The 15,240-nt window shown below is 41.7% G+C and overlaps 2 protein-coding genes across 6 annotated transcripts in view; both read left to right on the forward strand.

Annotated features, from left to right (window-relative positions):
• LOC147009461 (uncharacterized) overlaps positions 1-13,621 on the forward strand; it is a 28,510-nt gene extending 14,889 nt beyond the window's left edge. For 3 of the 5 annotated variants that reach the window (XM_085862164.1, XM_085862162.1, XM_085862163.1), the window contains 3 exons: positions 3,744-3,854; positions 6,192-6,449; positions 12,405-13,621. In XM_085862164.1, the coding sequence (XP_085718290.1) occupies positions 3,744-3,854; positions 6,192-6,449; positions 12,405-12,463 (428 nt within the window). In that variant the 3' untranslated portion in view covers positions 12,464-13,621. Of the gene's footprint in view, positions 1-3,743; positions 3,855-6,191; positions 6,450-10,288; positions 12,271-12,404 lie in introns of those variants that run through there. The other 2 variants (XM_085862166.1, XM_085862165.1) reach the window with 2 other exon arrangements.
• On the forward strand, positions 6,458-9,386 carry LOC147009462 (uncharacterized). Its single transcript, XM_085862182.1, has one exon. It carries the CDS (start codon positions 6,608-6,610, stop codon positions 7,391-7,393), a length of 786 nt encoding a protein of 261 aa, XP_085718308.1. The 5' UTR covers positions 6,458-6,607; the 3' UTR covers positions 7,394-9,386.
• Positions 13,622-15,240: the final 1,619 nt, after the last annotated feature.

A 15,240-nucleotide genomic window follows, 5' to 3' on the forward strand; every position in this document is an offset into this window, starting at 1 on the left:
GTTGAATTCAGTGACCTAAAATATTAATCCTCTTCAATTTTCAAGTCAATCGGATGAAAATTGAGAATTTTAGAAATACCACCTCAGTTGACCTTTTGGCCAATGTTGACCTCAAATAATTGGCTGGTTGAATTCATTGACCTAAAATATTAATCCTCTTCAACTTTCGAGTCAATCGGATGAAAATTGAGGATTTTAGAAATCTCACCCAAGTTGTTGACCTTTGGTCCATGAAGACAATTTGACCTCAAACATAAATGGGATTCTGTGAGACCACCAACTCCAACATTTGGTGAAGTTTCCTGAATATCGGTTTAAAATTGTGACCTGTAGACGATTAAAGGTGAGTGGACAGACAGACAAACAAACAAACAAACGGGGCACAAGGAGATACACTTATCAAAAACAATTTTTTTTTGCCAAGTAACAAACAGACAAATGGATCCACATGCAATACCCTCTCCTCTAACGAGGGTAATAAACGTGTGTGTGTGTGTGTGTGTGTGTGTGTGTGTGTGTGTGTGTGTGTGTGTGTGTGTGTGTGTGTGTGTGTGTGTGTGTGTGTGTGTGTGTGTGTGTGTGTGTGTGTGTGTGTGTGTGTGTACATGACATTTCCAAAAGTATGTGGACACCCCTTCTAAATAGTGGATTCGGCTATTTCATTCACTCCCATTGCTGTAAAATCAAGTGCTCAAGTGCCGAGTGCTGAAGCGCGTAGCACGGAAAAATCGTCCGTCATCGGTTGCGACACTCACTACCGAGTTCCAAACTGATTCTGGAAGCAATGTCAGCACAAGCACTGTTCGGCGAGAGCTTCATGAAATGGGTTTCCATGGCCAAGCAGCCGCACACAAGCCTAAGATCATCATGCGCAATGCCAAGCGTCAGCTGGAGTGGTGTAAAGCTCACCGCCAAAGAACTCTGGAGCAGTGGAAACGTGTTCTCTGGAGTGATGAATCACGTTTCACCATCTGGCAGTCTGGCGGACGCATCTAGGTTTGGTGCATGCCAGGAGAATGCTACCTGCCCGAATGCAGAGAGCCAACTTCAAAGTTTGGTGGAGGATAAATAATGATCTGGGGCTGTTTATCATGGTTTGACCTAGGCCCCTAAGTTCCAGTGAAGGGAAATCTTCACGCTGCAGCACACAATGACATTCGATATGAGTCTGTACTTCTAACTTTGTGGCAACAGTTTGGGGAAGGCCCTTTCCTGTTTCAGCATGCAATGTCCCCGTGCACAAAGCGAGGTCCATACAAAAATGATTTGTCGAGATTGGTGCTGTAGACCTTGACTGGCCTGCACAGAGCACTGGCCCTGGCCTCAACCCTATCAAACACCTTTGGGATGAATTGGAACGCCGACTGTAAGCCAGACATAATCGCCCAACATCGGTGCCCGACCTCACCAATGCTCTTGTGAATGGAAGCAAATCCCCACAGCAATGTTCCAACATCTAGTGGAAAGCCTTCCTAGAAGAGTGGATGCTGTTGTACCAGCAAATCAATCAACATGCTGCAACCACGAGGCACGTGGTCAGCCCATTGGCCTCCTCCACTCACGAGGCTCCCTCGCTGAAAGAATCTGGTGAGCAGGATCAGCGTCAGGAAAACGAGCCACATGTCCATACAGCCGCAGCTAACACTCACGGACGATGCAGGTAACAGATCTAATTTGAGTCTCTCTCAGCAACTACTCGTTGGACACACAGTCCGACCTGCGATAGCCAAAGATTCTCCGAAGAGACCTGGTACCAAAGGAATTGAGTATGTCTCAGATCCCTGGTCAGAGTCCTAGTCTCACATCCGTAGAGCAAGACTGGAAGCACCAAGCACCTGAAGACTCGGACTTTCGTCTTCCTGCACAGGTATCGACAGTGCCACACCCCATAATCCAGTGAATCCATGACTCCCCAGGCCAGACACATGTCTGTTGACCTCTGGCTCACAGCCAGCAGAGACATGAATATCACTGCCAAGTTAAGCAAATCTCTCCACGACCTCAACATGCTCACAACAAACAGGTACAGACAAGATTGTAGCATCCAAGATATCATTGAAAGCCTGGATCTTCGTTTTGACCCAGGAAACCCGAAATCCCAGCGGTTCCGACTCCTCAATCAGTACATCGAGGGCCCCCAAAAGTGCTGTCGACCCTTCTAAAAAAAGGTTCTTATGGTCGATTGCTTTGCTTTCGCTTGCAGTTCTCTGTAAGTTTCTTTATAAGGCAGCACAGCAACCTCCAGTGCCCTTTTACATTTTACGCACCTCTCCATGAATGGATCGATCATAAAAATCCTGTCAGCCAGGGCGTTGCTCATTAGTAACACCTCGACGAGCATCTTGGTCGTTCGAGGTTCCGGCACCATCACCTCCTCCTCATTACTCTCTTCAGTCGAGCGTATGAGTTCTTCCAAATCCTCTTCCGTTAACTCCTCTTGGTGGGATTCAAAGAGTTCCACCCCACCTCTTCGTCTTGGATGTTCTCAAAACTCTCTCCTCCAACATCACGTGCCACCCTCACAATCCTCCAGGCTTCTTCGTTCACTGAGGGAGGGGATGCCTTTGAAGTCGTGCACCGCCTCACTCCACAATTTTCTCCAGCACACAATCCACATCATAGGCTTAATCTCTTTAAGAGATTCCCAATGATATTAATGCAGTCAGCGATGTTGTAGCTTTTCCAGCAATTTCTGACTATCAAAAGAGGGTCACTCTCCATCTGGTCCAGTAGCCTCTCGAGTGTGTGGTGGGTGTAGTAGGACTTTAATGTCGCAATGAGACTTTCTTCCATCGGATGAAAGAGAGAGGTCATGTTAGGAGCTAAGAAGACCATCTCCACATTGGGGTGGCAAATTGCAGGCTTTCTGGATGACTTTCTGGCGCATCGTCCAAGGTAAGTAAAACCTTGATTGCAAGATTCTTTGACTACATGGAGTTTTCCATCTCGTGGACAAAGCAGTTATTTAACCAATCGGTGAGCATTGCAGCTGTCACCCACACTCTCCTGTTTTCACGCCAGAATACTGGGAGCTGGTTCTTGTTCTTTCCTTTGAGAGTGGGTGGATTCATCGATCGAAAAAGCAGCATCGGCTTTACAACGAGGTCGCCTGCAGCATTGCCACAAAGGAGAAGGGTTCTTCGTTCCTTGGCCACCTTGACCCCAGGAACAGATTTTTCCTGTTTGGACAGGAAGGTACGAGACGGCATTCTCTTCCAGAATAATCCTGCCTCGTCGGCGTTGAAAACCTGCTCTGGCATGAATCTCTTCGCTTTAATTGGTTGCATGAGCCGCGGAGGGTAGTTTTTTTTTGCAGTGTCGTGGTCGGCTGATGCTGCTTCCGTGATTAACTTTCCATGATGGAGGTGGAATCTTTTTTTTTTTTTGAATTTCTCAAACCAGCCCTTGCTGGCATGGAGGGTGTTGGGAGCCGGGTTGAACTGGAGCCATCGTTGTAACGTTGCTAAATCATTAATACTTTCTCCTATATCACGGGTCCACTGAAAGGCACTCGCTCTTCTGGGTGTGATCCTTGATCCAAATATTAAGTGCTTTTTCCATGCTTTCAACACAAGGATTACAAGACTGGAATGAGACTTTTGCACTTTGTGGAGCGCTGGTGACAACACTTGAATGGATATTGGACTCACTTTTTATGGTTATTTAGCTATTTTAAGATTATGGAACCAGTTATGCATGGTGACAAAAGACTGCCTTCATTTAATAAACGTTATTTTTTCCAGATTTATTTGTGAAAGTGGAAGTGAAAACTGAGCACGACATTGATGTCAACCTGGATCGACCAGAAGCAAATGAGTCTGAAGCTTCTTTCTTCAACTGCCATCCCAATGAAGGTTGCTGTCCCCGTGAAACGTTGTTATATCCTGTTGTCCTAAATTTGTACTGTCATAAATTCTGATTGAGTTTTTATTGATTTATTTTTACATGTTTATAGATTATCTTGCCTCGTGGAATAGTGAGATGACACAGAGGAAAAGGCAACAAATTGACAATTGGGCAGTGAGGCCACAGTTGGATACAATATAGGAATAGGAGAGAGAAAGGATGAGTCAGTAATCTGATTATAGGTTGGGAGGGTTGCGGTTCATGTGTGTTGATAATGTGGGTGTGGAAGTGGATGGCATGAGATTGTGGTGAACTTTGAAGCCCTGGTGGGTGAGTGCAATTCAACCATATTCGGCCTGATGAGACCACCTTTTCGAAAGAAACACACACATACACACACATGAATTGGCGAGCGGGACAGCCAATGGGAATAGAGCACAAACAGGTAAGAGGGGCCACGGGGGGTGGGGGGGGCGGTGCCTTGGCCATGCTTTGCACCAAGCTCTATAAAAGCTGGAGGAGCTGGCGATCAGAGAGCTGCTGTGCCTCCTCGAGCTGTCGTCTGCCTGTCTTAGTTGCATTTTAAAAAGCTGATGTGCCTCATCAAGCAGTCTTCTGCCTGCCTTGGTTGCCTCTCAAGAGTCGCTGTGTGCTTTCCAGAGCCATTGTCTGCCTGCCTTGCTGTACCGAGTCGCCGTGAGTGATGAGAGCCATTTTTTCCAAGGGGAGGGGTTGCCTGCACAAACTTTTGCTGACACAAGCTGTTACTTAATGAGAGCATGAACCAAAGGGGTGTAAGGGCAGAGACGGCAGCACGTGATCCTTGAACATGGTGGTTCCAACCAATTACACACGACATTCCTAACATCGCACTGACACACCCTATTATGCCATCTTGGATCTTATCTCGAAAAAAATGATGTGCCTATGGTAAGCCATCATTCATTATCCGTGTGCAAAGTTTGAACAAGATAGGTAAAAGCATGTCCGAGAAATTGTTGAGGACGTGTTCGATACCGGATATTTTTATAACTAAAATGGCTGCCAGTCGGCCAATTTGGAACTGATGTCGAAAAAAAGTGCGCATAGGTGTACCATCATGTGTTGTCTTTGTGCCAAGTATGGATAAAATCGGTCCATAAATGTCCGAGATATGGTTGTGGACGCACAGACACGAAAATCAAGACCAAATCCATAAGCCCCTGTTTCAGACGAAGTGCAATGGGGGCTAGTAATAAATGTCACTGTATGTCAGTTAGTCAGTGTGTGTCTCCTCCATAACTCCAAAACCATAAAACTTACGGGCCTGAAACTTTGCATTTATAATTTATTAAAATTGAACTATGTTGTACACTTGAGCACTGCCTGGGGGGATGTGTTCTCTGAACTCCCTCGTTACCCTTGCCAGGGTAGAGGGTATTGCATTTTGGTCTGTTTGTTTGTTTGTTTCTTGGCAAAAATTTTTTTACCAAGTATGTAGGTCTGTAGTGTTTGTCTGTCTGACTGTCTCTGCTTGTCTGTTTGTTTGTCAAACGATTTTTGGCCACAGTTTTCGAGCAATCGTTCTGAAATTTCTTGTGTGTGGAGGTGACCAACCAAGGACAGCAACGCTTAATTTTGGTGAATATCCGGATCTGAGAATTTTATGAGTGATTCTTCACCAGTGAGAGGTTAAAAAACGATGTATATCTCAAAAGGTTATGGATGGGTTCCGCCGAAACTTGGTGGACAGGTTGGGTGTGTGATGAGGACGATCAATTAAATTTTGGTGAAGATCCGAATACGGATCCAGATACGAGAATTATTTAGTTTTTAAATGATTTTTCATTGAGAGTATGTGTATGAATTGCATTAGACCCTTAAGAACCCTAAATCCATTTCAGACTATTAAAACCCAATCGACCTTTTACGACCACGAGGACCCCGAAGACCGTTGCACTGCTTTAGAACCCTTAGACCTCTAAGACATTTTAGAACCCCAAAGACCCTTAGAATCTGTCCGCAACCTTTTGAAATATTGTGCTATATATTAGTTTGCCCTGTCTCGTAATGGTGAAGAATCACTTTAAAAATTCTCAGAGTTGGATCCGGATCTTCACCAAAATCTAATCAGTTCGTCCTTGTCACACAAAATTTAATCCGGATCCGTCCACAACATTTTGAGATATCCTGCACACATACAGACAGAGAGGGGTGAAAACATAACCACCTTCACCTTTGGTGGCAGAGGTAATAACTTTTTTACTTTTCTCCAATGGAACAAATGCATATGTAGATGTTTGGGTACGTTTGTCAGGTTATGTGAATCTGATTTTTTTACAGGTCACATGATGTTGTATTTACAGGTAAATCCACTGAATCTACAAGGGAGACTGCACCTACTTTTATGAACGGCGCAGACACGTCCCCGCAGCACTCGCCAAACGAAACAAACAAGAGGACTTTTTACAAGCAAAACAAACAGAATGAGGAAATGTTTGCACGGAATAATTTTCACAAGGCTCACAAAGGAAAGAAAGCTGAACGCCCATACAAATGCACAAATTGTGGAAAATCTTTCAATCAGTCATCTCAACTAAAATCACACAAACGAATACACAATGGTGAGTACCCATACAAATACAGAAATTGTGGAAAATCTTTAATTCGCCCAGACAGCCATAAAATACACTTGACAGTTCACAGTAGAGAATGCCCATACGAATGCAAAGTTTGTGGAAAATCTTTTAATCAGTCATCTAACCTAATCTCACACTTGAGAATGCACAATGGTGAGCACCCATACAGATGCACAAGTTGTGGAAAATCCTTCAAACATTCATCCAACCTGAAAAATCACGTGAGAATTCACAATGACGAGCGCCCATACAAATGCACAAGCTGTAGAAAATCTTTTAATCAGTCGTCTCACCTTAAAATACACATGACAATTCATAATGGAAAACGCCCGTTCAAATGCACAAATTGTGGAAAATGTTTTAATTGGTCATCCACCCTGAAAACGCACATGAGAATTCACAATGGAGAACGCCCGTTCAAATGCACAATTTGTGGAAAATCTTTTAATCAGTCATCTCACATTAAAAGGCACATGATAATTCACAACGGTGAACGCCCGTACAAATGCACAATTTGTGGAAAATCTTTTCATCAGTCATCCACCCTTAAAACACACATGACAATTCACAATGGAGAACGCCCATACGGATGCACAAGTTGTGGAAAATCTTTTAATTGGACATCCACCCTGAAAACACACATGAGAATTCACAATGGAGAACGCCCGTTCAAATGCACAGTTTGTGGAAAATCTTTTATTCAGTCATCTCACCTTAAAACACACATGACAATTCACAATGGAGAACGCCCGTTCAAATGCACAAGGTGTGGAAAATCTTTCATTCATCCATCCACCCTGAAAATACACATGCGAATACACATTAGAGAACAAACTCCCAAAGAAAAGGAACAACTAACAGAACTTACTGATGTGACACAGAAAATAGAACAACAAGCTGGTCAGCGGCATGGGTGGTCGCTAGACTAAGGCGAATTTGAAATATGTAGATAAGAGAACACATCAGATGGCATTTTTGCCATTCGTTGTTCCATATAGGAACATGACGAGCAACTGTCCATTCATCATTTGTGTTCGATTTCCTCACCTTACGTTAGGGAATCCCAACGCGAATGTTCGGGTGAAAGCATATAGTAATATAATTGCATACTAGTCATACAGTTTTTGACGGATCGGGCTGAATTTTTTAGACAAAGAGGTTGATTATAGCGCGCATAAGAGCGCAGAAGCCGATTTTTGATTTTGGAAAAAAAAATCTTTTCGGATTTTTCAAAAATTTCAAAGTCCCGTTGCTTCGCAACGGTGGCGTCCATAGCAACGGTGCGCAAAAGCATACAACTAGATACTGGTATGAACCTACCAGTCAAGTTTCATCAAAATCGGTTGACTCCTCTGGCCTCCAGAGCTGTCCATTACATACAAACAAACAGACAGACATACAGACAGATGGAAAACCTGAGACTAAGGGTAGTCGAGCGACCACCCAACAAAAGAGGAAAACAGAAACACATGGTATTTCAAATTTAATCACAATAACACAAACAGAAATTGGGCAATCGATTGGAGAAATGAATCAAGAAACGAAACTGAAAACTCCACAACAGGACCAGTGGATTACAAAAGGAGACTGAGAGCAGCACCGGGAGAGAACGATCAAGTTAAACTTACTAACTCGGATCAAATATCACCTTTACAAATAAAACAAGTAATAGCAACAAGGATAGGTCACAATGAGGAGGTGGAGGAGAATAATGTACAACAACAGAATGAGGAAGAGGAGATTAACGATGAACAGCATATGCTGGAAGATGAACTGGCTAGTAAAAAAGAGGAAACTCGAGGGGGAGCACTCAGTAGAGTGCAAAACCTCCGCCGCCAATACTGCAAGGTCACTCAAGTGAACCTGATATCCTATTCATTCAATTTGATGTCAACAGTGCTCACAGAGTTAGTTTGCAACTTTCCCTTTTACTTTTAACTTTTACATACTCAATTCATTCGTCATAACTAGATTCCTTGAGACAAATTGATTTTACGTGGGTATATCCACCTGAAGTTCCAAAATCAGCTGCAATTATAATTTTGGCATGTTTTTTTTTTTGTTGGAAATCACTTAAAACATGTAGAAATGCAAAAAAAGAAATCGAAATTTTGTTGAAAAAAAGTTTCAAAATTTTTTTTCTCTTTTTTTTTGGGGGGGGGGGGGGTTGGAAATTACTTAAAACATGTAGAAATGCAAAAAAAAAAAAATTCAAATATTTTTTCAAATTGGCCACCATAGCGGCCATATTGGATTTTGGACCAAGTCCAAAATCTAATGGCATGATGCTTGGACCATACCCAACCCCCCACCAAGTTTCGTCGAAATCCGTCGGAGTTTTTCCGTTATACTGTTCACAAACAAACAAACAAACAAACAAACAGAAAGGTAAACAGAAAGAAAGAAACAGTAACCTCCATCCAGCTTCGATGGCAGAGGTTAATTAAATTAATATTGCCCAAGCAAAGACCACATCTCTACCGAATAAATAACAATAAACATCTGAAGATACAACTCAGGAGAATAAACCAAGCAGTCACTAAAATGCTCCCAAACTCACCTAATCTGTGTGCTAGCTCACATAGGAGCCTCGAGAAGGTTTACAAAAAAAAAAAATCTGAGAGAATAAATGATGTGAGTTTTGCAGCAGCAGTGTATGTCTAAGAGAAAATAACAAGCAAACAACGACACAAAAAATATAGAGAGGATAATCTGACCAGAAACAAAACACCATCATGGAAACAGACTTGAGAAGCAGAGAGATGAAATGAGGGTGGAAACAGGACAAATAGAACAATTCAAGAGAGGAAACAGAAGTCCAAAGCTCAAGAAAATAATTGGAAAAATAAAACATTGAAAACAATGGACTACAACCATGAGCTGCCCATAATAAACTCCAAATACAACAGACAGCAGGGGGGGGGGAAAACTTTGATGAGGCCAACAGCAGAAGAAATAAAAATCAACAGTTTACCGACAGCGAGGGGGAAAAAAAAATGTGACAACTCCCCCTAAAAGTGAAGACCGAGAAAAATTCTGGAAAAGTACATTTGAAGACAAAAAGGAACACAACAAGGAAACAGATTGGATATGACCCCTGGAAAAGAAAAAACAACAGCTGCAGGAAATGCACCCAATGATAATTGATGAAGAGAAAATTAAAAAACATCTCGCAAAAGCGCCGAACTTCAAATGCCCAGGCCCAGATGGGATTCCGAACTTCTGGCTAAAGCAACTACATGCTCTCCACCCTCACTACGCTCGACCATTCGACGAACTCATCCCAGGGGAATAGCCAATGGTTCACAGTAGGCAACACATCCAATCCCAAAATCTGATGAAACCCATGTACCCAACAAATATAGACCAATAACATGCCTACCAACAACAAACAAACTTTTAATAGGTATAATCACCGATGCAATTTATGACCACCTCACTCAACAATGAGCTTTAGAGGCAGAGCAGAAAGGAAGTAAGAGAGGATGCTATGGAACAATAGACCATTTATTGTTCAACAAAACCATACTCGAAAACTGCAAGCTTCAACAAGCCAACTTAGCTACAGTCTGGTTAGATGACAAAATAGTCTTTGATAGTGTCCCACATTCATGGATTATATAATGCATGCAAATATACAAAATTTACCCCCAAATAGTCACACTGGTTGAGAAAGCAATGATGCTCTGGAAAAATATGATGATACTACCTTACTTGGAAAGAAAGATTGAAATCTCAGGAGTAAAGTTATGATTTGGCATCTTACAAGGTGACATTCTCCCCCCCCCCCTTTCCTGTTTTGTCTTACTCTGGACCCACTGAAGTAACTTCATCAATAAACAAGGAAACTGATACAATCTGACATGCAACAGAAAAAATAACCAAAGAAACAAGAAAGGTGACTCATCTACTGTACATTGGATGAACTAAAACTCTTTGCACCAAATGATAAGAAGTGAGAAGAAGGCAGATCAACTGAAAATGGTAAAGCAGTACTCGGAGGACATTCAAATGGAGTTTGGTCTTGACAAATGTACATGGAAAAACAAAGGGAACAGACAACATCTCAATCGATCAAAGTACAAGAATACAGGAACTAGAAAACGAAGCATCATACAGAGACCAAGGAATAGAAGAAGCCCCCCAGGTGCAACACAAAAAATGCGTAAAATAATCAGCAGCGTACCGACTCAGAATAAGACTAATTCTGAGGTCATCCCTCTATCAAAGAAACAATACCAATGCTATAAACCAGGTTGCAGTGCCAACATTCCAATATAGCTATGCAATTATAAACTGGCCACAATTGGAGATCAATAATTTCGACACCAAAAGAAGGAAGCTTCAAACTATTCACAAGATGTTCTACAAAAACCAATGCATACTGAGGTTGTACTTAACGAGATGAGAAGGAGGAGGTGATCTGATGGAGCTTAACCAAGAGCATAGAACATTGTGTGTTGTACTTGTGGAGTATGTGAAAATCTCAACAGACTATCGAATGATATTTGTACATGAGCAAGAAAACAAACCAGAAAAGGGATCCTTAATCAATGTAATTGAGCAACAAACTTGTAAAAACAGGTGCAAATGATGGATACTACACAGGAAAACGAAACAGAAACAAACACAGCCCCAATGATTGCAAAGAGAAAAAAGGAAAACTACAAAAATAAATATCAGCAGATAAACTCTGACAAATGGGAGAATGACAAAAGAACAGGAAGATTAAAAAAAAAGCTCGACAGGATAGGGATCGACAAGGAAGGCTCATTGGAATGGCTAAGAAGAGGTCAAATTAATTGGGATGGAGGACGAGTCATCATCAATGCCCAAGACCAAAGACATTACATCATTGCTTTTAAGAAAATGGGGTGGGGGGGGATTTAGTCAATCGGGCAAATGCAGGTCTTGTGGGGAAGAAACAGAAAGTATCAGTCACCACCTTTCGAGATGTACAAAAAACTCATGTCGGACCAGCTGTACACAGAATGACATGACAGCGTCTGGAGTAATCCATTGGCACATCTGTAAACATTTCAACATCCCAGTCCCAGAACAATCATGGAAACACATCGCAAATTCGATCCTTAAAAATATACAAGTAATGCTCACGCATGAAAAGATGATCCCATCAAGTGTGGACATTGCAAACAAAGCATTGTGTCTGTACATAGCACTCAACACACAAAAAGGAAAAGTCAGCATTGTTGATTTCAGATTTCAGTTCCCAATGACTGGACAAAACACGACAGAATTTTTGGAAAATGACCAAATACCAGAATCTAAAAAATGAGGTCAAGGATTTGGAAATTGAAGAAAGCTGAAATTGTACCAGTGATTGTTGGAGTTGCAGGAATGAAAAAGAAAACTCTTACTGAGTACTTAATAATTTCATTCCAGGGAATATCACTCTGAATGAGCTGCAAGTGGAGGCTGTCAGAGGCTCAGTGTAGATTCTGAAAAGATTCCTTCGAATGAGGCTATGAGAACAAAATTTCACAGTTTGGTTCATGAATAATGATCCTTCACCAAAAAAATAGGTGGAGATTTTAAGTTCTGGAAGAACTTCCTCGCACCTCCGAAAACCCACAAATGGAGACAACAACCAACGGAGAGCAATCATACAAATGCACAGTTTGAGAAAATTATTTACTCATTCGTGCAACATCACAAGACACTTAAAAATTCACAATTGAAAACACCCATTGAAATGTACATTCTGTGAAAAGCTTTGTATTTGGTCCCACTCTCAGGAGAGCCTGAAAATGACCTGTCCAACGTCAAGATTAAACTTTCAAACTTGTCTCCCTTCTGTAAATCCTCTGGTGGATGCTCCCCTTCCATCCCTTCCCTCTCTTGAAATGGCACCACAGCCGATTCCACTCTTGTTCAACTCTACTCAATTTTGACTTTGTTTCCAAATCTTGTGTCCCCAAGCCATCACCCTCAGAATCCATCCTTTCCTGTCGTACCCAACTGCTTTTGCACCTAAGTAGGTGAGGATGGTTGTTTCAACCCTCGACTCCGACTCTGCCATTGGACCAGATGGCATCAGCTCATGTGCCCTAAAAACCTGCTCTGCTGCTCTTACACCTCTTCTCTCTGCCTTTTTCACCCTGTCATTTGTGCTAGGTTCCATCTTCCATCTGCTTGGAAATCCGCTAACATGACTGCATTACTTTAAAAAAATTGCACCCTTGTCCGAAGGAAGCAGTTTAGTTTGCCATTTGTACTTTGAAGTCGACAAAGCCGAGAAACGAACGAAACCCATTCTCATTACCTTTTAGAACCCTCTAGAATCACCCTTGAGAACCCTTTAGAATTACCTTTTCGATCACTTCAGACTTGCCCTTAAAAACCCATTAGAATTTCCCTTTAGAACCCCTTAGAATTACCTTTTGGAACCCTTTAGAATTACCCTTTAGAACAACCCTTTAAAATTACCCCTTTAGAATCACCCCTTTGAGCCCTTCAAATTACCCTTTAGAACCCTTTGGAATTATCCTTTGGAACCCTTCAGAATTACCCTTTCGAACCCTTCAGAACTACCCATTAGAATTACCCTTTAGAACCCTTTAGAATTACCCTTTAGAACCCTTCAGAATCACCCTTTTGAACCCTCCACAATTACCTTTTCAAACCCTTCAGAACTACCCATTAGAATTAGCCATTCGAACCCTTTAGAATTAGCCATTAGAATTACCTTTTAGAACCCTTTAGAATTAGCCATTATAATTACCCTTTAGAACCCTTTAGAATTAGCCATTAGAATTACCTTTTAGAACCCTTTAGAATTAGCCATTAGAATTACCTTTTAGAACCCTTTAGAATTAGCCATTATAATTACCCTTTAGAACCCTTCAGAATTACCCTTTAGAATTACCCTTTAGAACCCTTCAGAATCACCCTTTCGAACCCTTCACAATTACCCTTTCGAACCCTTCAGAACTAACCATTAGAATTACCCTTTAGAACCCTTCAGAATCACCCTTTCGAACCCTTCACAATTACCTTTTCAAACCCTTCAGAACTACCCATTAGAATTACCCTTTAGAACCCATTAGAATTAGCCATTAGAACCCTTGAGAATTAGCCATTAGAATTACCTTTTAGAACCCTTTAGAATTAGCCATTATAATTACCCTTTAGAACCCTTCAGAATCACCCTTTAGAATTACCCTTCAGAACCCTTTAGAATTACCCTTTAGAACCCTTCAGAATCACCCTTTTGAACCCTTCACAATTACCTTTTCGAACCCTTCAGAACTACCCATTAGAATTAGCCATTAGAACCCTTTAGAATTAGCCATTATAATTACCTTTTAGAACCCTTTAGAATTAGCCATTATAATTACCCTTTAGAACCCTTCAGAATTACCCTTTATAACCCTTTAGAATCACCTCTTTTAACCCTTTAGAATTACCCTTTTAAACCCCTTTGAATTGTCTTTTATAATTACCCTTGAGAACCACTTTGAATTACTATTGGGCCCATCGGTCTATTTGACCAAATTTTCATTGGTCTTCAAGGTCAAGGCCTTGTGGCATATCTGCCTCCTGTACTGCTTGAGCATGAGTTTGCTTTCACCAAGCCCAGATATGCTTGGTCCAGGGCAAAGATTATACATTCATTATTATTTTTGCCAAACGATACTACTATTATTATTGTTGTTAATATTATTAGTATTAATTAATATATGCTTTGTTACAATGTTGTCATTATTTTGTTATTTATTTTGTAAATGGAATGCCATGCTGCGGGAGGACCTCTTGAGCTGCTCCATACACCTTAACATGGCATGCATTTAAAACGTGGGAATTCTTCCTGCTTCTTTGTAGCTATTGGGTCAATGAACCAAATCAACTCAGGAGGTCATGACGATCATTTTGGTGTCTGACATTCCACATCAGAATGCTCCAGTAGATCTCCACAAAAAACATGTCTCTCTCTCACACACAACTCATCCATTTATAGTAGTCTTGAAGGGTCTACAGGGTCAGGGTATTTTTGGTCCTCAGGGTCTTTTGGGGACTTTTGGGTCATCTGGGTTTTTTGGGTCCTTGGCATCTTTTGGATCCTCTGGGTCTTTTAGGTCCGATGGAACATTTGGATCATCTGGGTCTTTTGGGTGCTCAGGGTATTTGCGGTCCTCGGGGTATTTGTGGTCTTCAGGGTTTTTTGAGTCCTTGGGAACTTTTGGGTCCTCGGGGTATTTTGTGTGTTCAGAGTTTTTTGGGATCATCGGGGACTTTTGGGTCTTGTGGGTCCTTGGGGATTTTTGGGTCCACAGGGACTTTTGGGTCCCTGTGGACCCAAAAAAAAATCTCGAAGAATTCAGTTCTCGTCATAGTTTGAACCATTTCATCAAATAATGCGCATGGAGAAAGGTGAACAATTAAAGAAGCAAGCAAAAAACACACTTGGTCCTCTCTCTGATCCTATACATGGATCAGAGTCTTTTTATACAAGAGAGAAAAGGGGAAGGGGTGAGATGGGGAAAACATCTGGTGATAGTTACTCACAAAGGGTTTGACAGACCTGAGATAAGAAACTGCAATGGCCAGCTTTGGACGGAAGAGAGGGTGATTACTCAAGGCCTTTTGGCAGTGGTCATTCAAAGGTCTACCAATCCAGAGAGCTTGAAAACAACTTGACGATAGAAAAAGATCAGGTTGAGAGATACAAGATGCACACTATCTTAAACAAGTATTCAAATGATACAGAACAATGGCTGTTCAGAGTTCACAGTGGAGTGCCCCAGACGTCCAGATG

Source organism: Eptatretus burgeri, chromosome 17, assembly GCF_056783735.1.
Source record: "Eptatretus burgeri isolate ZD-2024b chromosome 17, Ebu_testis_v1, whole genome shotgun sequence".
Taxonomy (NCBI): domain Eukaryota; kingdom Metazoa; phylum Chordata; class Myxini; order Myxiniformes; family Myxinidae; genus Eptatretus; species Eptatretus burgeri.